The 25,188-nt window shown below is 35.7% G+C and overlaps 1 protein-coding gene across 1 annotated transcript in view; it reads right to left on the bottom strand.

Moving 5' to 3' along the window:
* The window catches only part of LOC149564718 (isopentenyl-diphosphate Delta-isomerase I-like), a 38,216-nt gene extending 19,936 nt beyond the window's left edge, over positions 1 to 18,280 (bottom strand). The window contains exons 1-2 of the mRNA XM_089818265.1: positions 18,015 to 18,280; positions 6,872 to 6,927 (exon numbers count right to left, since the gene is read on the bottom strand). Of these exons, the coding sequence (XP_089674391.1) occupies positions 6,872 to 6,927; positions 18,015 to 18,229 (271 nt within the window). The 5' untranslated portion in view covers positions 18,230 to 18,280. The remainder of the gene's footprint in view (positions 1 to 6,871; positions 6,928 to 18,014) is intronic.
* Positions 18,281 to 25,188: the final 6,908 nt, after the last annotated feature.

Below are 25,188 nucleotides of genomic sequence, written 5' to 3' on the forward strand. Positions count from 1 at the left end.
ACACAAGCAATGAAGCAAGCAGTTTGGCAGAGGAAATTACTCAAAGTTTAGGATATGAGCAGCAATAACCTTAGTTACCGATTCATGAAACGAATACGATTTGGCCACGTGAATCAGATCCGTGGATTTGTAAATTTTTTTCTCAATTATGATTTGTGGAGGATTCGTGTGTGTGTGTGTGCTCGCGCGTGCACGCGCTAAAAAAATGGAGAAATATACATAATTCTAAAACTAAATCATTTCAAAGTATGAATCTATGATTCTAAATCATTTCATAGTATGAATCTATGATTTTGGTATGAATCTATGGTTCAAATCCATTATGATTATGATGCAGGAGCATCTTGCATTGGAAAATTATTGGAAAAAAAAAAAATTGAAAAAGAAAAAAAGGCAAAAAAAAAAAAAAAAAAAATTCTGGAGGAGAGAGAAAAGTGACGAAAATTAGAGGAGAAATAATAAAAATAAAAAAGAAAAAAGAACGGAAAAGAGGATTTTTATTTTCGAGGTGCATAAGTGGCATAAATGGAAAAAATACAAAAAATAGTTGACATTACATTAATCGAGGTGTGTAGGTGGCATCTTAGAAGCTTGTGGAAAGTTTCTTAAATCTTGCATTTAATATTTGTTGTAATCCATAAAGGAAATGTAATTTTCTAATTGGGCCACATGGTGGTGCTTAGTTGTAATTCTAGAAATTTATGGAAGTTTTAGAAGGTTGTGGATATTGTGTAGGAGGAATTCTAGAAGGTTGTGGATAAGTCATGCATAGGGTGGTAAGTGCCTATTTAAGCAAGGCATATGAGCATTTCTAATCAAACTCAATGAGTAGCTTGAGGAGTGGAAGCTCAAGGAGTAGCTTGAGGAGTGGAAGCTCAAGGAGAAGTTTGAGAAGTAGAAGCTAGAAGGTGTGAAAACTCTAAAGGTGTAGCTCTTCAAGTAGAAGTTATTGGTGAAGCTCTTGGTGTGAAGACTCTTATTTAGGATTTCTCTTATGTTAAAGAAGTCATATCATCTTGTGGGTGTTGCAAGGATTTTTCAAGTATAATAAAATTATTTGTGAAGCATTTTTTTTTCTTGGTCTCTATATTGTTGCTTTCTTGATTGTGAGTGGGTAAGGGTGGTGTGGCCCTTTATCAAGTGGTATCAGAGCAGGAGTTCCTGAGTGTACAAGCAGATCGTCGAAGTGTGAGGCAGTTTGTACCAGGACCTTGGTTGGGCAAAGTTTATCAGAGCTTGTGGATTGTAGATTCGTTGTCCTAGACTTGTGATGTGGTTCCTGATTGTTCGTGCGAGGTGGCAGGTTGCGATCTGACTTGCAAACGATTTGGTTGTCACAAGGAGCGTGGGAAGGATTTGTTGCAGAGGGTTTACGAAGATCTTGGGAGATGGCTCCAAGAGGATTGGACCCTAAGATGATTGCAAAAATCCATGATATAGTGGAGAGAAATTTTTCTAAGATGTTTGCTCGGTTGGATGCTAAAGCTAAGAAGGTCAAGGTGGAAGAGGATGGTTTTGCTGATCAGTTTGTGGAGCCTGATGCAGAACTTGCAGAGCAACTAGAGGTTGTTGCTGAAGATATTCCTAATGTTATTAATGTTAGGATCGAGGTTGGTTTTCATGATCAATTGGTTGAATCTGACATGGAGATTATGGAGCACTTGGAGGTGGATGATCGAGTTGTTGGAGGTGAGTTATGTATTGCAGAGCATCTTGTTGTGAGCAATGAGGTTGTTAGTGTTGAGAGTTTGGCATGTATTGATGGAGATCTACATGTTGGTGCTGATATGGAGTTTGTTGTTGCTAATGCGGGGTTTGTTGCTACTGGTGTGGATTCACTAGTTGTTGATGTGAATGGGAGTTTGCTAATGAAGCATTATGTTCAGTTTGTTCCTGGGAATGAGCATGTTAAATTGGATGGTTGAGATTCTAGTGTTTGATAGAGTAATGCAGATGTGGAGGATTTGCATGGTGGTTTTGTTGTCCCTATTGAGGTGGAAGCCTTTGGTGAAGATGAAGATGGTTGTAGATTTTTTTTTTGGCGTCCAAGTGTGGGACACACTTTTCTATCTACCGGGGGAGTCTGATGCAGGAGCATCTTGCATTGGAAAATTATTGGAAAAAAAAAAAATTCTAGAGGAGAGAGAAAAGTGACGAAAATTAGAGGAGAAATAATAAAAATAAAAAGGAGAAAAGAAAGGAAAAGAGGATTTTTATTTTCGAGGTGCATAAGTGGCATAAATGGAAAAAATACAAAAAATAGTTGACATTACATTAATCGAGGTGTGTAGGTGGCATCTTAGAAGCTTGTGGAAAGTTTCTTAAATCTTGCATTTAATATTTGTTGTAATCCATAAAGGAAATGTAATTTTCTAATTGGGCCACATGGTGGTGCTTAGTTGTAATTCTAGAAATTTATGGAAGTTTTAGAAGGTTGTGGATATTGTGTAGGAGGAATTCTAGAAGGTTGTGGATAAGTCATGCATAGGGTGGTAAGTGCCTATTTAAGCAAGGCATATGAGCATTTCTAATCAAACTCAATGAGTAGCTTGAGGAGTGGAAGCTCAAGGAGTAGCTTGAGGAGTGGAAGCTCAAGGAGAAGTTTGAGAAGTAGAAGCTAGAAGGTGTGAAAACTCTAAAGGTGTAGCTCTTCAAGTAGAAGTTATTGGTGAAGCTCTTGGTGTGAAGACTCTTATTTAGGATTTCTCTTATGTTGAAGAAGTCATATCATCTTGTGGGTGTTGCAAGGATTTTTCAAGTATAATAAAATTATTTGTGAAGCATTTTTTTTTCTTGGTCTCTATATTGTTGCTTTCTTGATTGTGAGTGGGTAAGGGTGGTGTGGCCCTTTATCAGATTATAAGAAAACAATCGAAAAATAATAATAATAATTCAGTTTTTCTTTTGGAGGGGGAAGAATCCGGACGAATCCAACCTCTGGGGCACGAATCCGGTAACAAAGGCAATAACCCATATTATATACTACAATACTTAAAGTTACATTACTCTGATAAGGGATCCCAAGGCACATGTGAGAACAAAAAATATAGACGTCCCATGCCACTTTCTTCATGAGAAAACTAAAGATGGATAGGAGTAGATGAGTGTTGTGGCACCAAAAGCATAGATGTTGACATGTTCACCAAAGGTCTCTTAAACCAACAACCAATAGATATTAGCTAAAGTGGGAATGTTGGAATAGCTAGCTGCCATCACAAGTTGTCTAGATTAGATAGAAAGTTAGTCAACAAGCACTAAATTATATGTGTTAGTGTAAATAATTAATTATTATCACACTTTACTTAAGTTTACTTAAGAATATGCATAGTCATCTGAGTTGTCTTGTTGACAACACAAGAGTCAGCACATGGTGTCTACAACATCTCTTTATGAGATACACTTATGTAAACTTATCCTCTCAATATTGCACAAAAACCTGTGCTCAATAGAGGATAATCCACTCTTAGTGGACAAGTGCTTAGTTGTGATGTTTATCTTTTTGCTGACTCTTAGTCATTCTAGTTGCCTTTATATACAAGACACTTCTAGTATGTAATTATCTCATATACAAATATCTCATATCCAATTATCAGATATCCATTATTATCTTGATCATCATTAGTCTCTCTTGTGCTATCTATTGAGCTTCTTGATCTTGGTGTTGAATTGTTGCCTTAGGCAAATTCTTACATGGTATCAAAACTATACCAAATTCTTACATGGTATCAGAGCCACGAGAGTTTCATTACATAGCCATTGGAGAGAATTTTTTTTTTGCAGGGCAAGATTAGAGCTTGGTGGTGCAAATTAGATATTGGCATTATATTCAGAAGGTCAAAAAACCCCCAAATTGACTTTTGTTTCATCAAAATTGGACATCTGAGGTGAAATCTAGAGTCATTTGATTTTTAAAGGTGTGATGGTGGTGATTCAAGAAAAATAATTATAGAGGTGATTTTCAAACAGCGATATCTCCCTCGTACATACTCCTTTTTTCGAATTTTTTTTTTTGTTTTGAGGTAGAATTTCGTGATCTTCACATTGGTGCAAGATGTTTGAGATCTCTGTTGTTGAATTTTTCTGCAACTCACAAATCCCAACTTTTGCAACTTCAAAGGCTTAGTTCGAGCTCATCTAGACACATATTCAAGTGCTATTTTCTTTTAGAGTGCATAATTTTTGTCTACTTTCTAGATCTGGGATCAGTATGGAGTAATTTTGAGTAGACATAGTACTTTCAAATTTTGGTCTCATTCTAGCCTATTGGCACTTGTAATTAATTAGATCCTTAAGAGGTCTTGTCTCTTATCTTGTTGAGTCATATGTAGCTTCATATTTTCAGTTGTAAATATCAAAAATCAGAGTTCTACTTTAGCCCTAAATTGGCAAGTGGACATTGTAATCGCACTAATATAAAGTGTCAAATCATGCATTAGGGGGGAGTTTCTTTGATTTTTTATTTTTTTGCATTTTGGGGGGTGCATACATTATTTGATCTCATGGAATCATGTCAAAAGTGTCACTTCGGTTTAAGATTCAAATTGACAAAAAGGAACTATAAAAAATGGAGTGCTTTGATGATTGATCATCTAGGCGAAGATAAGTGTTTCCTTATCTATATTTGAAGATATTTCCACCTAATACTAATTGGGGACATTTTTCTTTTCTTCTTTGCTTTATGTATAACAGTATGAGTAAGGAATCTTTTGCTCCTCTTAGTAAGGCAAGTAGTCCTCATGACGTTTGGATGTGTCTTTGGGAAGCATATGGAGATCCACAAGTCCCTTCATTACCAGAGGACATTCTACCTCCAGTCACTCTAGTTGTGGTACCTACAACTCTAGTTGAGATCATACCTCCTGATGCTCCTGTTGCTTCTACTGATCCAGTTCCAACTACATATGCTCTTGATTCAATGCAGCAGGAAACACCATGTTTTCCTATTCCAGCTTCATGAGATGACTTCCTTCCAGACATTGCAGTATTGTTTGTGGAGTCTTACATTGAAGATGTGGAAGACATTATTGATGACATCCATCTTCTCTTTGTTGAAGAGAATTCTTGTTCACTTGTTGCAAGGGAACACTTTGACCCTCAACCACTTGATCTTTCTTTTGAGATTGACATGATTGTGGACACTTCTTTTCAGCAGTTGGAGGACTCTTTTATGTCAAAGGAGACATATCAGTCTTTGGAGATTGTTTTCTAGTTTCCTCAGACATCATATCTTTTGAGGATTCTTCCTACTAGTTGGGGAGCATTCTCTAATACACCTATGGCACCACTTCTTCCTACAAGGAGGAACATCATTCAGTTTTCATGGTACAGCTTTTTCAGTCATCAAGGAGCTCCTTTCATGGATGTGCATTCACCATTGAGGGAAGGCTACATTGCTTCTCTTCCCATCTCTTCCTATAAGGATGATTCCTTGTCTTTGGAGTTTGATTCACTTTCATACATGGACACGTTACCTTGTTTGCCACCTTCTTTTGGGCATCCACCAGATTGGCTTGTGGCATCTACATTCATCAAGGGCTTGTCAACATATGAGCAAACTTCAAAGGCAGCATACATAGCATACTACATATGGATTCCTCATCCATCTTCCTATCCACAATAGGAAGTATACTTGCACCTATACTTGGTGTATCTTCTTCCTAAAGGGAGAAATGTCATTTGTAGGCATTGGATACTTTTTTGTCTTCATGACATCCTTGCGGGAGATTATTCAATATGGGGGGATACCATCATGTATTTTTTCTTATGGGGGATATATGCTTGTACATGCATGATGTATGGGGGGTCTTGATTACTCCATCTTTGCATGCATCTTCTACTACTTCATCTCTCTTTTTGGAGGAGGTTTTTCCCATGAGGTTTTCCCTCTTTCTCCGTTTCTAGAGAGATTGCATTGCATTGTATGTAGAGCATTGCATTTGTACATGGGTAGCTAACATGGCCTAGTAACCGGGACCCACATTGCATCTTGCATTTAGCTTTGTGAGCTCAAGTGCTAAGAGGGGGTGTTACTGTAAATAATTAATTATTAGTACACTTTACTTAACTTTACTTAGGAATATGCAGTCATCTAAGTTGTCTTGTTGACAACACAAGAGTTAGCAACTTATTTGAGCACATGGTGTCTACAACATCTCTTTATGAGATACACTTGTGTAAACTTATCCTCTCATCATAATAGAGGATAATCCACTCTTGGTAGGCATGTGCTTAGTTGTGATGTTTATCTCTTTGCTGACTCCTAGTCATTCTAGTTGCCTTTATATGCAAGGCACTTCTAGCATGTAATTATCTCATATCCAAATATCTCATATTCAATTATTGGATCTCCATTATTATCTTGATCATCATTACTCTATCTTGTGCTATCTATTGAACTTCTTGATCTTGGTGTTGAATACTTGCCTTAGGCAAATTCTTACATGGTATCAGAGCTATACCAAATTCTCACAATTTGCAATTTATTCAGTCCTGTTTCAATCAATAAAATCTAAATTTGTGCAGTCTTTAATCAGTTAATATACCCCTAGTCCATAGCATGTTTAGCGGAATCTAATTCTGTATATACCTCCACCTTACATGCATAAAACCAGTTGAAAAAAGAGGATTTTTTGCATCTTTTAATTTTGGCATTCTCTTCTCTGTATGCATTCCCATCACTGGTATGCAGGGATGTTTTCAATCAAAACTTCCAACTCAATCAAACAGACAAAAGAAATGCACAATCAAACAAAAAATCAAGACAGTAGAATTAAGTAAAATTTTACTATAAAACAACTTTATAAACACCACACATAACATTCCAAACACAAATTTTTTCAAAGGCACTAGAAGAACAGTGATGATTACTCACAATTGTATTTTGAGTCGTGCCCAATGACGTGATCCTCTTTATCCACCAAAATACACCTGTGTAAGGTTGTACGGTCATGTTTCTGGAAACTTCAGTATAATATTACATCATGAAAAAAAATCAGGAAAAGAACATCCTGCTTAAGGCAAGGAATATTACAAGAAGTTGGGTATATTCTATTGTCCAAAACATCTCCCAACAGTCTATTTAACTACTGTGACAATAAGAGCACGTTATATATCAAAAGACCTAGAAAATATTCTCTACAAAACATTCTATTGTATGTAAACCTGTACTGTTTATGATGCCTGTAATCAATACACCAGCAGAGGAAACAAGTGCATGCATGTCATAAAAAAGATTACAAATTTGAGTGAAGAAGAAATCACTAACTTATGCAAATTAAACTTTACTTTGCAAAATCCTAAAACAATAGATGTTAAATGTAAAATTGTAATTGGGCTTCCCTTAACAGAAATGGTGCTGCTTTTGATGATAATAAGCTGATAAACATGAGGCAAGAGCCTACAACACAACAGTAAACTATGAGCCTCTTATTTGGGAGGTCTTGGGTTTGAATCTACTCGAGTTAATAACTGCTACACCATGACAAACTAGGGACTTGTCCGTGCCATAACAACCCAAGGGCTTGCAACCTAATGCTTTCATCCACTTTCTTATTTGAGAATTAAGTGTTTCATAACCCCTTAGGTAGAAAAAAATTGTTCTAGACAATGGAGCCACTAGGTATGTACCTGTTAATTTGTTGGGAAACCTATAATGGTTGGGAATGAGGTGTTGACGTACAATACCAGATGTGTGTTAATGTTTTAAGAACTATATCACAATGATTTATGCATTGATGATTTATGCATTGATCCATTAAGGCCAATAGCCGTGTCATTTAATCAATTGCTCTGGTTTTGTTGCATGACTTCTTTAGACGCTGCTGCATTGCAATAGGAAAGATATAATCAAACCTTTGAGAGCTGATAAAGTAGGAAAGGAAATAACCAGTTACCATGGTATCATCAGACCAAACAAAAAGTCTACAGCTGGATATAAAGAGAGGGAATATAACTCGGCTTGAAAGCAAGCTAGAAAGTTAAACACCTGATTTCCAAGGTTGAGTGCAATTGAGTTATGTAGTTGAATCAGGTGTGCACCTGAGTGGGAATGATGCAGAGGTCGTGATGGAGCCTGGATATTTTTGCAAATTGTAGTCTCCACTCAAAACATTTTATCCGATCATTCATAGGAATGTTATGATATTCTTGAACATACACATGAAGACCTTGTGAGCCATTATGGTCCTTGTTGTGATATGGTTGCTGTCATGGTAGTAGCAAACTGGATAAGAAAAATGTGAACAGATTTCATGTACACCAATATATTTCTTGAAAAATAGATATTTGATGGCAAGCATCAAACTAAGAGACTTAAATACAGCCCAGCTGTAGATATCAAAGAAAGATTGTACAGCAGTAGGTATTAGAAGTTGCAGATGTTTTATTAAAGGATAGACAGAGTCAAATAAGCAGACTACTCATAACATTCAGCATCCCTTATGAGGAGTACATATATTCATCAGGGAGGCAACGATGAATCTCCAGACATTATATTAATAAAGGCAAGCTACAGAATATGCAGCATTGACATATACAGAGAATTGGGACCAACGTATTTTGAGACAGAGCCATATTGAATTGGAGACTATTGAGATCAAACAATACCATTTAGTTATTGAATATAAATAAAGGAACGTTATAACAACGTAATGAGCACTTGGACAGCATACACTTGTATTTGAGTCTATGCCACCTTCAGTATATCCAATGATAGTTAATGGGTCTGATAAGGGCATCCAATCATTGCAAGAAGAGAGCATTGATTAAAATCTGAATACATAAATTCATTCCCCAAACACGAACAACGGGAATCCATTTTGTCAAAGGAGCAGATAATTAAGTTGAGTAGTGACCTTGAAGCATGTGGTGTTATAAATTTGTGATTATTGAGTTACAATTGAAAGTGCAGACACGGAATTTTCAGTACAGGCAGAATCAGAAATTTCGATCTTCTAGAGACAAGTATTACGGATGTTGTTATTTTGCTTAGGATTTCTTCATTCTCAATTCAATATGTGTGTATTGCAAGTGATACAAAATGCAAAAATCAACCGGGGTGTGAGCAGCATTGATGTATTGCATCAAGGGCAATTCCATTCACAGGAACATGAACATGTTTTTCTCTCAGTTCTTTCCTTCTAGCATGTTCTCAGTACTGATGCATTTCAAACTTTCCCATTGGGTTTAGTTCTATCCTTCAGAAGTTCTATATATATAGTAATGATTATTTGAGCAGCTAAATAAATGGATCCATGGGTCTGTAGCTTTGTTTTCAGAATCCTGCCCAAGGAGCTCTTGCATAGATTGTCTGACGGAGGTGAAGAGAACAGGCTTGCAGGCTTGAAGTGTGTGGGACTGAGGAGTTTGATCTTAGGAACACTGTAGGATGTATCTAGCCTGTGAAAGGAAGGAGACTGGTGTATTCATCGTTTTGCAATCTGTTTGAGGCAGGCAAGATGTATTTTTCTCTAATTCTGGTAATATCTAATGTTTGGCGTGTCTATTGCAGGGTTAGGAAGCACATACGCGAGTGAAAGTGGGGAGATTGGCAAAAGACCTGAAGATGAATCAGATTTTGTTGGAACTGCTGGAGTGCTGAGATATGGACGGTTGAGTTACTATCAAAGCAAAGAGAATACGTGTGAAATGAGGGCTTGTATGAGATTTTAGGAACCTTCATCACACATCGACCAGACTCCAGACGTAGTCATATTGAGGATACTGGACTATCTATAGACGTAAATGATGAAAACACGGGTTGCACAGGCCACCGAGCATACACTCGAACAGGTTCACAGGAAAGCAGATCACGATTAGAAAAATACGAGTATGGTTCGTGAGTGCATCTCAGAGATTGGGAAGTGGCTTTCCACGCAAATTAGATAAGAGGCGAATTTGGCAAGTATTGGCAGATTAGTGTCTTCAAGCACCCAGGTCAATGGATGTAATGGCTTTGCAAATACTCCAGAGGGATGGCGAATGAGTGACTTGCAACGTCTGGACTAAGTACGAGGGAAATGTAAGGATATTTCTGCGGCAAACATGTTCACCCGAATAATGTTCAACCTGTACAAAAAACAAAAACCAGCAGATTAAAAAAAAAAAATAGTATCTCAGATCCAGCGGAAGGGGCAGCAAATACGCTAGGCTCCAGGCAAAACCATGGTTTTCTGATAAATGCGTAAGGATTTGAAGGCATTTGCAAATGTGAAGCGAAAGAGTTCAAAACTTCAAGCATAGTATTGTCAATGTCTCAAGATATAATACACCAAACTATCGATCATATTAGGTCTAGATTACATTAAGTATTTAATATTTGATATTGGTGGTTATTAGTTATGAAGGGGTGTGATGGTTAAATACACCCTTCTAAAACTTATAAATATGAGATGTAAAAGCCAAAGCGAAGGGAGAGACTTATGACATTATTGTTATTCATATTTTAATTTTTTTTTTTGCCTTGCGATGATGTATTATATTCTTTTAATTGACGAAGGAAATGACCTTTTGAACTAAGCCTCTGGATGGTGAATTATGGAATAAATTCTTGTGTGATGCTGGAGTTGAATTATATTGGATGGATCACCTGTAGGGAATGTCTCCAGTACGATTTTATTTCCGGATCAGTAAGAAGTATTTTTTCAATTTATTTGCATTAGAGTTTTAATTTTTTATTAAGTTGTGTCCTTTATAAACGTTTTTTATTATTTTCTATAAATATTTTAATATTTGGATAAGTGGACTGGATCATTATTGCATTTTAAATTTGATAAACGTAAATATTGTCAAATATTTTATTGTTTCCATATTTATGTCTAATTTGTCTTCAGGAGTTAAAGTGCATTTTAGACTAATTTAAATTGCTTTTATATAATTGATTCGTCGCGTCCGAATTATTAAATTTGTTTATAGTTAAAATATATTAAACTTTATAAAGTTGTACGTTTCAACTAATAATATTGACTCTATTGCCCATTTTATTAGGCACTGGTCTTTTATTTTTAATTCATAATCCGTACGCTGGCAAATATTTCATTTCTTGCCTTTGCGGAATTAATATATTCATCTGTTGCATTAATCTATATTTATTTTTATCTAAACATTATTTCAATCATTTACTTTTGTTCTCAGTTTAGAAATTGCAAGTTTAAAGTTTTCCTTAGTTCTTGCCATTTGGGAAACTTTTATTGTATTTGTGTTCTAATCGATCTGTTTTAAGCATTTTGGATCTAAGCATTTTGTCCAGGATTAGGTGCACCCGCCTCGGTCTTGCAGAGCCGGAAGTGCAGGGAACTCGGACTGTGTTGTTCAGTTCCATCAAGTTGGCCTTAACCAGTTGGATATCCCAGCATCGAGCAGGCAAGGCTCGTAGGATTCCAATCTGCGGTTTTGGGAACCAACAGATTGGCGACTCTACTAGGGAGAGTTGCAAAATAAACCCTAAGAATTTCTAATTGTAGACTAGTAAGAGTTAGATTCTATTTGATTTGTTATTTTGATTTGGATTAATAAGTTTTTTATATTTAATATTGTGCATTTTAATTTCTTTGAAAATTTCAATCTCATAATCATTTTATAAATCTAATTGCTTTGTGGAGATGGTATCTTGTAGAGCATTGTGTGTCTTCTTTAAATCTTTGACATAGGTGAGATATACTCTACTGGAAGGAAGAACTTAGATTCTTAAAGCTTATTCATGTCCTCCATTTGGAGGTGGCGACTCTATTGTATTGTGATTGGTACTTTGACAGAAGGAGTACCAGGATCGTCAGTGACTCTGCTGAGGGAGTAGACTCAGAAGGAAATTGTAAATGGTCTTTCAAATGCATCGATCATTTGAGAGAAAGCCTTTTATTCTAGATAACATTAGGCCATTAGATTTCAGCAATTTTGATTATGAATCTAGCAAGTTATCTCCAAGGCTTCCACAGTTGGTTCCAAAGTTCCATGGAGAATGAGATGAATCAGCAATTCGACATTTGGATGCATTCTGTACATTTGTAGGAGATTATGAGATTTGTGCGGAAGATCAGGTGATGAAATTGTTTGCAAGGACTTTGAAGGACAATGCAAGACAGGCATACGAACTAATACCCACACAATGTATTGCATCTTGGAAAGAATTTGAAGGATGGTTCCTATCTGAATTTGAGGATATAAGCCACGAAGAAGAGATGTGTTATGAACAATATGATGATCAAAGCTGCAACATGGAAGAGGATCCTGAGATGTCTTCACTTGACGCCTTTTACAATTTGGAAAGATATGAAGGCGAGACTTCAGCACATTTGTTTTTGAGAGTAATGAACACTTACCATGAGATTCCATCAAACATAAAACCTCCTCACAAGGAATTTTTAAACAAAATTGTTAAGTTGAGAATCTCGCCAAAGGAACCTGATGTAAAACTTCTTCTTCAGATATGGGATCAAGGTATTAAAGATGAAGCAAAGGATACCAAAGGTAAGCAAGAACATTGTGATTTTTTAGATTCAAGTGTTAAGGAAATTGAAGAAGAGTCTGATCATGATGAGACCAGTAAGGAATTAGAAAGTGAACAAAATGGAAATAATGAGAAGGATTCCCTCAGTGTGGATGAAATTTCAACCTTGTTAGACATGGAATATCAAAAGTATGTTGAAAAGGGTGGTAAAAATTTTCTTCCTGTATACAAAGAAAAGCATATTGATGAGATAATAGATGTGTCATTTAATGAACAAGAAAATCTGATTTCTACAAGTCCATATTACTTTCATGAGGAGGAAAATAATGAACCCCGAGGAGCATATAATTCTCATGAGGATGACATATTTGAAGATGTATATTGTTGTCAAAGTACAGAAAATAATCTATTTAGATACAATTTCAAAGAGATTTCAAATCCCATAAACGATGGGCTAGCGGAAGAGAATGAAGAATATGGCCCTTTTTCATTTTTAGATTTTGAAGGTAGTGTGAGCATACATGAAGAAGAAGATACATCTAGGAATGATCACAAAATCACTTCAGATCTCTTATGCAATGAGATAATGGAGAATCCGGACATAATATTTTGTGAAAGTGAAGTAGGACAGCATGAAGAAGTTTCAGATGAAGGTTCTTTTGAGGATATTCCCGAGGATGAAATTTCATATGGAGGACCTTATGGAGATGTGCCCAAGCATTCTATGTTTAGTCCATTGTTTGAAGAAGATCTTTCACGCAATCAAGTATATCAGCACTATAATGAAGATAGCATGCATGATAATAGTTTTGAAGTGGATAAAACTCAGGGTGTGCAACTAGAAGATGAAATATGTATTGACTCATCTTATGGTCAGCAAGTTCAAACATATCAGAATAATTCTGAAAATTCTCCAGCTGTCATGTGTGATCAGATTTTTGATAGAAAAGGAGTAATAGTTGCTGAATATGAACACTCTTCAAAGCCTCTTTCTTATGAGGAACATCATCTAGTGAATGGAGGTCAAGCAAATTGTACTAATCTGAGTGCTTGTATGACTGAGCAAGGGTGTGACTTAAGGAATTTATCAAAAGCTAAACGAGAGTTAAATACCAGGGATTAAATTCATAATAAGTATTGCCCTTGAGGACGCTGCATTTGACACAGGTAAGAAGTATGAGCAGCATGCTGATCAGGTAAGTATCCTTGAAAACCCTGTGGTAGTATTTGTTAACCATATGCTTAGGGACGAGTTTTTAAGTTTTTATCGTCTTTCTTTTGAAAATTTTTCTTTTACATATATTGATCAATTCAATAAAGCAAGAGATCAGGTTTTTGGATTAAATCATGTTGAAAACTATTTCTTCTCAAATGATATTTTGAACAAGAGGTGCATATGTCATGTGGTGATTATTTATTATTTTCTAACCAGTCAGATTTTATTAGGGAACAATGTAATACTACATTCAGCAGGTTCAAAGTATTGCAGGATCAGAATCGGGTATTCGATCGAGGAAAGAAGTGATGTTCATTTTTGGGGGGCCCTGGGCCACCCAATTTCACCTTGCATCATACTAAGCATGGGTGCACGGTCTGCTCCTCCAGAGAAAGTTGGAATCTCACTATGCCCACAAGGGGCATATGTCCCCAATCAGAGCCACTGATGGAGCCTGGATATTTTTGCAAATTGTAATCTCCACTCAAAACATTTTATCCGATCATTCATAGGAATGTTATGATATTCTTGAACATATACATGAAGACCTTGTGAGCCATTATGGTCCTTGTTGTGATATGGTTGCTGTCATGGTAGTAGCAAACTGGATAAGAAAAATGTGAACAGATTTCATGTACACCAATATATTTCTTGAAAAATAGATATTTGATGGCAAGCATCAAACTAAGAGACTTAAATACAGCCCAGCTGTAGATATCAAAGAAAGATTGTACAGCAGTAGGTATTAGAAGTTGCAGATGTTTTATTAAAGGATAGACAGAGTCAAATAAGCAGACTAATCATAACATTCAGCATCCCTTATGAGGAATACATATATTCATCGGGAAGGCAACAATGAATCTCCAGACATTATATTAATAAAGGCAAGCTACAGAATATGCAGCGTTGACATATACAGAGAATTGGGACCAACGTATTTTGAGACAAAGCCATATTGAATTGGAGACTATTGAGATCGAACAATACCATTTAGTTATTGAATATAAATAAAGGAACGTTATAACAACGTAATGAGCACTTGGACAGCATACACTCGTATTTGAGTCTATGCCACCTTCAGTATATCCAATGATAGTTAATGGGTCTGATAAGGGCATCCAATCATTGCAAGAAGAGAGCATCGATTGAAATCTGAATACATAAATTCATTCCCCAAACACAAACAACGGGAATCCATTTTGTCAGAGGAGCAGATAATTAAGTTGAGTAGTGACCTTGAAGCAAGTGGTGTTATAAATTTGTGATTATTGAGTTACAATTGGAAGTGCAGACACGGAATTTTCAGTACAGGCAGAATCAGAAATTTCGATCTTCTAGAGACAAGTATTACGGATGTTGTTATTTTGCTTAGGATTTCTTCATTCTCAATTCAATATGTGTGTATTGCAAAAATCAACCGGGGTGTGAGCAGCATTGATGTATTGCATCAAGGGCAATTCCATTCACAGGAACATGAACATGTTTTTGTCTCAGTTCTTTCCTTCTAGCATGTTCTCAGTACTGATGCATTTCAAACTTTCCCATCGGGTTTAGTTCTGTCCTTCAGAAGTTCTATATATATAGTAATGATTATTTGAGCAGCTAAATAAATGGATCCATGGGTCTGTAGCTTTGTTTTCAGAATCGTGCCCAAGGAGCTCTTGCATAGATTGTCTGACGGTGGTGAAGAGAACAGGTTTGCAGGCTTGAAGTGTGTGGGACTGAGGAGTTTGATCTTAGGAACACTGTAGGATGTATCCAGCCTGTGAAAGCAAGGAGACTGGTGTATTCATCGTTTTGCAATCTGTTTGAGGCAGGCAAGATGTATTTTTCTCTAATTCTGGTCATATCTAATGTTTGGCGTGTCTATTGCAGGGTTAGGAAGCACATACGCGAGTGAAAGTGGGGAGATTGGCAAAAGACCTGAAGATGAATCAGATTTTGTTGGAACTGCTGGAGTGCCGAGATATGGACGGTTGAGTTACTATCAAAGCAAAGAGAATACGTGTGAAATGAGGGCTTGTATGAGATTTTAGGAACCTTCATCACACATCGACCAGACTCCAGACGTAGTCATATTGAGGATACTGGACTATCTATAGACGTAAATGATGAAAACACGGGTTGCACAGGCCGCCGAGCATACACTCGAACAGGTTCACAGGAAAGCAGATCACGATTAGAAAAATACGAGTATGGTTTGTGAGTGCATCTCAGAGATTGGGAAGTGGCTTTCCACGCAAATTAGATAAGAGGTTTGGCAAGTATTGGCAAATTAGTGTCTTCAAGCACCCAGGTCAATGGATGCAATGGCTTTGCAAATACTCCAGAGGGATGGCGAATGAGTGACTTGCAACGTCTAGACTAAGTACGAGGGAAATGTAAGGATATTTCTGCGGCAAACATGTTCACCCGAATAATGTTCAACCTGTACAAAAAACAAAAACCAGCAGATAAAAAAAAAAAAAAATAGTATCTCAAATCCAGCGGAAGGGGCAGAGCAAATACACTAGGCTGTAGGCAAAACCATGGTTTTCTGATAAATGCATAAGGATTTGAAGGCATTTGCAAATGTGAAGCGAAAGAGTTCAAAACTTCAAGCATAGTATTGTCAATGTCTCAAGATATAATACACCAAACTATCGATCATATTAGGTCTAGATTACATTAAGTATTTAATATTTAATATTGGTGGTTATTAGTTATGAAGGGGTGTGAGGGTTAAATACACCATTCTAAAACTTATAAATATGAGATGTAAAAGCCAAAGGGAAGGGAGAGACTTATGACATTATTGTTATTCATATTTTAGTTTTTTTTTTGCCTTGCGATGATGTATTATATTCTTTTAATTGACAAAGGAAATGACCTTTTGAACTAAGCCTCTGAATGGTGAATTATGGAATAAATTCTTGTGCGATTCTAGAGTTGAATTATATTGGATGGATCACCTGTAGGGAATGTCTCCAGTACGATTTTATTTCCGAATCAATGAGAAGTATTTTTTCAATTTATTTGCATTAGAGTTTTAATTTTTTATTAAGTTGTGTCCTTTATAAACATTTTTTATTATTTTCTATAAATATTTTAATATTTGGATAAGTGGACTGGATCGTTATTGCATTTTAAATTTGATAAACGTAAATATTGTGAAATATTTTATTGTTTCCATATTTATGTCTAATTTGTCTCCACAGGAGTTAAAGTGCATTTTAGACTAATTTAAATTGCTTTTATATAATTGATTCGTCGCGTCCGAATTATTAAATTTGTTTATAGTTAAAATATATTAAACTTTATAAAGTTGTACATTTCAACTAATAATATTGACTCTATTGCCCATTTTATTAGGCACTGGTCTTTTATTTTTAATTCATAATCCGTACGCTGGCAAATGTTTCATTTCTTGCCTTTGCGGAATTAATATATTCATCTATTGCATTAATCTATATTTATTTTTATCTAAACATTATTTCAATCATTTACTTTTGTTCTCAGTTTAGAAATTGCAAATTTAAAGTTTTCCTATAGTTCTTGCCATTTGGGAAACTTTATTGTATTTGTGTTCTAATCAATCTGTTTTAAGCATTTTGGATCTAAGCATTTTGTCCACGATTAGGTGCACCCGCCTCGATCTTGCAGAGCCGGAAGTGCAGGGAACTCGAACTGTGTTGTTCAGTTCCGTCAAGTTGGCCTTAACCAATTGGATATCCCAGCATCGAGCAGGCAAGGCTCGTACGATTACAATATGCGGTTTTGGGAACCAACAGGTCGTAAACGCACAAATTCAAATGTAGGGCAGCGCCTTGCTTGAACGATATTCGGAGTAATTAGTAGCTGCAAAATTGATCTCCTTGTGGGTTTGTCCCAGGGATCGCATACACCAAACTGGCATTCAAATGAACGCAAAAACCCTATCATTACTTTTATCTTCATAAATACCAAAACCCAAACAAAGCTAGCACATGTAACTGTATTTCCACAAGAGTTGACGGTATACCAGATATGTGTGAACAGGAAAACCTAAAACTTTATCATTTACACTTTTATCCTGGCCTTGCATTGGCTTTGAAAGCTGCGCCCCATTCTATTTAGGGCATTTTACGCCTCAAACTCTATGTAGTAGTTGGATCGGCAATAATAAAATTGTCAATGTTAATCGGATGAGATATTTGAAAACGCTGGAGTCACATATTTTTCCAAAATTTCTAACATTCGAACTATTTTTCTATAATCTCAAGTAAACTTCTAAATTTTAATCTCAAATACACAGTGGGGCATAATACCCTTTTTGGGCATCCGCAGTCAAATCAGATACAAGTATAAATACTCAAAAGAAAAGAAGAGAGTGGTTACTCGTCATCGAACATGAGGCGCCTCTGAACATCGCTCATATTTTCCGCTTCCATGGTGGGAGTTGTAGCCGAGCTACCGATCGCCTTTCCAGAAATGTGGCGGCTCTTGCTGAGAGTGGTGAAGAGGGGCTTGGCTTTCAGTGATGAAGCACTCCTTGATAGGGGCAGAGACACTGATAGCCTTGCCCTACCCAATACAATTGAGTGGCGAAGCATTGTGAATCACTCCTTTTAACATCGGCTTTCTAATTAGGTGCTAAATCGAATAAATTCTGATATGCGCATGTGATATATTTATAATCGGTTTAATCTCAAGTGAATCTCATTCAACGGTCTCGTGCACATGCCCAAGATTCTTTGCTTTGTCTGGATGCAATACAGGTCAAGCTCGGCGTGCCTGTTTAACCAACATAAAATTAGAGTCTTGTAATGGGTGTATCATTGATTCTAGTCAAGTTAAACGTGCCTGAATCATTAACACAATAAATTTTTGAGTAGAAAAATAAAAATTATGACTTCATTGTCTCGTGTGGTTGCATTTCAATTAATTGCCTAAATTTTCGTAACATAAGTTTTTATATGTAAATCATGAAATAAGTTTTTATATGTAAATCATGAAATAAATATAAGGATGATTTGCAACTTTATATTTGTCTATAGTAAAGAAGAGGAAGAAAAGACTATTTGAAAAAGATTGGAAGGAATTAGGTGGATCAATTGGAAGAAATTAGGTGGATCAAGCAATAATTATATTATTTTTATTTTTTATATATTTATAATATCAATTATAGTAAATTGTTAATAAGTCTCTATTTAACAGTAAATTGTTAATAAGTCTCTATTTAACAGTAAATTGGAATAACTTTTAATGAGTGTAAGGTTTAATATTCTAAGGGATGAGGCTAAATTTGTGTTGCAAGAGAATTTAACGAGATGGATACCCCTTATTAGTCAAACATTGATGTTTATCGATAGCTAAAATGACTTTTTGGATTAAGACCCTTTTTTTCGAAAAATAATAATAGTAAATCTATTAGTATAAGAGAAGATTTTAAATTTACCCTCATGTCTAATCATGCACATGCACAGACATGTGTGTGTGTGTGCGCACACACACACACACACACGTGTGCACTCACACAAGTGATCTCATAACAATGTGCTTTATTTTTAAGTTGGAATACACACATGCACACGTGTGTGCACACACACACACACATATACATATAGGTTAGAATACACACATGCACACATGCGTGCGTACACACACATATACATATAGGTTAGAATACACACATGCACACGTGCATGCACACACACACATATACATATATGAGTGGTCTACAATTGTGTGTTTAGTTGTTAGATCTATTGTCTGGAAGATAAAATATAGACACCGATCCATAGTCACATTGATTGTAAATTAGAAATAAAGTTTCAGAATATGTAATTAGAATATAGGTCATACCTTAGGGATACTATTTAGGGGCTATGCTCCCTTTAGGAGATATAAGTAGAGAAGATAAATATATTCACCATAATAGACAAGATATAGAGGAGATATAGATGAAGAGTGGATAAGATATGCATAGCGGGAATATAAATGATGTAATGATTTTGTTTTGATATATGAGTATGGATGAGTTGAATCTTTAGCTTATTATATGTATATTTAATATATAGTTTGGCTTTACAACACATCATCTTTAATGTCTCCTTAATCCCTTAATAGGACCAAGTCCAGAGTTAAGAGACTAATGTTAGAAATTTGTTCAGCACTCCCCTTGAGAATTGTGACAAGGGCTTGATTGCTTCTTGTGTACTACAAGTTGAGTGGTTGTATTGGACATTAACAGACCAAACTTTTGGTGTAACAAAAACCCACTCTAACAAGTGGTGTCAGAGCTCGGTCACAAGTTTGAATCTTTAGACCCTCGGGTAATGTTGAGGGGGAGATTGTTTGAAATTTGTTCAATACTCCCTTCGAGAATCGTAACAAGGGCTTAACCACCTCTTGTGCACTATAAGTTAAGTGGTTGTATCGGGAATTAACATATCATCCTTTTGTTGCAACTGTATGCGTGAAAATGCGGGCTATGCTAACACACACACTTCAACATGGTCCTTATTTGCGGATTCATCCCAGAATGAACATTGGATTGTTCATCCGAAAATCAGCTGGCAAGGTGACCTGTTGCCTTCTATCTAAAGGGATTTTGCTTGTTAGATATCCTCAAATTTAAGGTGTTAAGCAACCAGACCCTCTAAGAACGAAGGATTTAAAAAAAATGTGACTAATCTATATGATATGCAAGTAATCTAGATGAAGTGCAAGCAATTAATCTAGGAAATAGAAGGCATTAATCTAAATGTATGCATTGTTATTTTAAATGAGAATTTAAATGCAATAACAATATGAAAGATAGAAAGTTGAGTACTCAATTCGACAGCAATTCAATACTATTCAAATTCCAACCTCTGTAATGAGGAAATGAGGGTCTCTTAAATAGACTTTCTTGGAATCTATCAACAGTTGAGATCGATTTCAAGCAACGATCAGGATTGAAAATGAAGTTCAGTCATAAAGGAAGATTCCCAAATCAAAGGGAGTTAACTGGCTCAAATCTGAGAGTAAGAGTCAGTCACTCAAATAGACTTTGGTGTAAAAGCAAGTGATCTGGGTCACTTCTAATTTGATCAACAGTGAACTGGGAATTTCCTTTTTCAACTGAAGAGAGATTTTGGAGAGATATTTAATTTAATAAAATGAGATATGCTCTCATAATTACCTTTTTCATTTAATTAAATAATTCTATTTAATTAATTAGAGGCACTTTTCTTATTTAATTAAATAACTTCATTTAATTAATTAGGAATGACTTCCCATTTAATTAAATGACTTTGCTTAATTAATTAGAAGTAGCTTCTCCATTTAATTAAATAATTTTGTTTAATTAATTAAAATAGGCATATTTATTAAATTTAATAAATTTAATTCCATAGTACATTGGCCTTAGGATATAATGTAATTTAATTAAAGTATAAGTACTTAATAATTAAATTAAATTTTAATCAATAGGTTTAATGTGACTAATATGAGTAAATACTATAGGAATTAAATAATAAGCATGATGAATGCAGATTAGGGTTTTCTGCATCTGACAATTAAGTCAAGTAGCAAGTAGCAGAGTAAGAATTTGCCTAGTGAAATAGGACTTAAGATTGATCAGAAATACACCAGAATTGGTATCATGGCAATGACCCAATTTTGGGGTATTATGTTTTGCCCCTCTTTGAATGAATGTGCGAGCAACACGTTCAATTCAAAGAAAAATCAGAAAGCGTGATGCGAAGATGAGATTGGTTCTGAAGTTGATGACACGGAGACCAATTGATAAGCTTTTAAGGACCACTTCTAGAATAGAGCTTAATCCTAAGGGATCCAAGTAGAGCACTTAGATACCTAAGATTGATAGCATTTAAAAGACTATCTCCAGAACGGAGCGTAATCTTTAAGGATCCAAATAGAACGTCTAGATACCTAAAATTGATAAGCATTTAAAAGGTTTCTTCAAAACGAAGTTTGACCTTTAAGGATCCAAATATAACACCTAGATACCTGAGATTGAAAGCATTTAGAAGACTATCTCCAAAACGGAGCATAACCTTCAAGGATCTAGATAGAACACCTAGATACCCAAGAGTGATAAGCATTTAGAAGATTATCTCCAAAATGGAGCTTAACCTTCAAGGATCCAGGTAGAACACCTAGATACCTGAGATTGAAAGCATTTAGAAGACTATCTCCAAAACGGAGCTTAACCTTCAAGGATCCAGATAGAACACCTAGATACCCAAGAGTGAAAAAAAAAGATAACAAGGTCCAATCATGAGTCATAGAATCATCCCCAAAACGAGGCTTGATCCTTAGGAGTCGGGGTTTAGACTGTCCCAATACCTGTCCATCGAACTCTAAGAAGAGTTGTTATAAGGTTGATCAATTGATGAAAAGATAAGATAGATAGCAAAGATGCCAGATAGAAGGGAACAAGATGCCCTGAGTGATGAGATGCCCTGAATGATGAGGACATAAGATGGGAACGAGATGCCTCGAGCAATAAGTATAGGATGATGTAATCATCATGCCCCCTCAGGAGCGAAATCGAAAGATGACACACCAGAAATATGATATGAAGCAGTATATCATGAGATATAGAAGAAATTTGAGAATTAACAAACTGTAGAAGAGATTAGAACGATCTGAAGAAAAGAGAAGAGATCATAACGATCTAAAGAAAATTCAGAGTTGTTATGTAATGATTGCAAGGTCTGAAAGACCAAGTTTGACCAAAAGTTAATCAGATTTAGCCATAGTTAACTTGAGTTGACTATTTCCAAAATGGATTTTGAAAATATGGAGAATGTAGAGTTGAAAGGATGCCAAGAATCACAAAGTATCATAAAGATTTGGGCTGCACAAGCGTTCGATCACATCGGTCTCCAAAATTTTAAAATGCATTTTTGAGGCTCTTAGGTGTGTCAGATTTTGAATTCGATCACAAAAATAGATTCAAAATGGTCAAATTAGCCAAGGGTGTGATTTTTGCGCAAATCCGAGCACTTTGAAAAATTTGGTCAACAACTATATAAGGGCCTGAGGCGTCATTTTCAATTCATTTGTGCTTTTTGTCTTCTCTTGATTTGAGCTCTGAGAGAGACATGGCAGTGAATGTGAGATATCATCGATTTGAGTGCTCCAGACGACATAGCTAACTAGCAGACTACGAACCACTAGTGAGTCATCGATTCCCTTCCTTCATACTTTCGCTTTCACGTATTTTGATGTCATTTATTGTATTTATTAGCATGTTTTAGGATTGTTCAATCAGTCTTTGCATGAGACCTATCTCTTTTCGTACAAAGAAACAGGGTGCGTTGTTTCTTCACGCGCGATGGGGAGGATCTTCGCGCGAGAGACACTATGTCTCACGCGAAGAACAAGATTCTTTGTGCGAGGCGATTCGTTTCTCGTGCAAACAACTCTTTCCTCACGCAGATAGCTCTTTTTTCATGCAATGACGTGATTCTTTGTGCGAAGAAAGAATGTTTTCACATGAAATTAGGAAAACTTCGCGCGAGATTTCACGAATTTCGCGCGAAATCCCGTGACAATCATGTTTAAAAGTTTTATTTTCGTGCTCAAATTTTGCATTTTAATTTATTTTGATGCATCGTTTCGACTTGATATTGATTGTTTCGTGTGTCGCTTCTTGTTGTGCGTGCAAGAGGTCTTTGGTGATGTTGCATTCAGATCGCATTACCCCCCATATGGAGAGTTATTGCGGAGTCTCGATGACGCTGATTGAGCACACATTGCGCAATTGGGTTTGTCTTCACTATGTTGGATTTCAGCCGTGATGGTGAATCACGGCCTTCTCATTGCTTTGGTAGAGCGTTTTCATTCAGAGACGAACACATTTCATTTGCCAGTGGGCGAGGTGTAGTGCCTACCCTCGTTCACATCTTTTCTGAACCTATTGTTGCTATTATTATCAGACTATGATGGACTATTTTTATGTTAATGGATTAGTGGTATTGTTTTGACACTATCAGACATTATGTTATGGATTCAGTGGTTATGTGATGAGATCATTTAGACTTTACATTTCATGCATACATGATGATCATTATATTGTTTTCAGTTATTGTTGATGATTATTTAGATGGTTTATTATCTCATGTGTTTTATTATGGATACTTACCCCATACTTGCATGTGTATGGTGTGTGTGTTTTCTTATTGTATGGCGTTTCTGATGTGGTTAAGGAAGGGAGTCGTAGTCACCTGCTTAGTCGGGCTCTACACGATGCACCACTTCCTGCCATTGTCTGTTTAGCTTAGCATTATATATATTGTATGTACATGCATGGTTTTTCTGCAGGTTGCAGGTACTGGGTATCGACTTCCCTGAATTGCCAGGATGAGCGTACCCTATTATACTATCTCAATGATAAGAGAAGGGAGATAAATTCTCAATTCCAAATCCCAAACCTTTAAGCCAATTGTCCTAGTGAGGTAGGACAAGTATCTGGATATTTTACCCACCGAATGTGTCGGATGACATAATTCGTGATTTTAACCCTTTAGACTGATTTTGTGTGATTTGCTCTATGATGGGTTTTCATATTTTATCTTGGAGGTCTATGGTGAATTTTCTATTAATTAAGTCTTAATAAATAGATTTAATTAATAAATTAATTATTTGAGAAGAATTAATATAAAATATCATGTTATTTGATATTTTGATTATAATTAATTAAATGAGAATTAATTGAGGAAAAAAGAATTAAATAAAAGAAAATTAGAAATTAAAATTAATAATAATAATAAAGTAATAAATAAATAATAGTAATAAAAGTTATAAAAAATTAAAATGAAAGTTATAAATATTTAAATAGAAATTATATAAAAGTGAATTGGAGTTATAAGCTTGCATGGAAGTTAACGCACTTTTCTATCTCTCATGTGTCAACAACACGGAGGTTAGTGCATCAATTAAGCACATGGTGTCTACAACCCTATGGCTCATCTAGAAGGTTGGAAAAGACCCATGCTTAGTTGGTGACACCTTCTAGCTGTTTCTAGAGGCATTCTAGATGTTTCTTGAGAGCTCTTTATATTTAGGCATTCCTAGAAGCTTAGACATAGCGTTTGGAGTGCAATTGGAGCATTGGAGGATTCGAGAATTCTGAAGAAGGGAGCTTGCTCTGCGGGTTTTCTGAGGAAAAGCGAATTAGCATTAGAATCCGGGTAGATTCTTGTGATTTTACTTATGCTATTTCCGCATCATGCATTCTCTGTCTTCTTCGTGTCTTCCATATGTCTTCTGAGGATTTTCATATTTTTATTGTATGCATTCTCAATATGGGTAGTTTAATTTATTTGAGAATTTTAGATGCATAGATCTGAAAAGAACACGGGGCTAGGGTTGAGATTCATAGTCAAACCCATTAGATTAATTATTGGAAAATTTGGAGATCAAAGGTTTATGAAAAAATTCTGAAATTGAAATTTATATATATTTTTTGTCAATTTGCATACACATACGCATATATATATATATATATATATATATATATATATATATATATATATATATATATATATATATATAT

The sequence above is a fragment of the Cupressus sempervirens genome, chromosome 3, assembly GCF_028749045.1.
Source record: "Cupressus sempervirens isolate cs-2001-9-10 chromosome 3, ASM2874904v1, whole genome shotgun sequence".
In the NCBI taxonomy this organism is placed as follows: domain Eukaryota; kingdom Viridiplantae; phylum Streptophyta; class Pinopsida; order Cupressales; family Cupressaceae; genus Cupressus; species Cupressus sempervirens.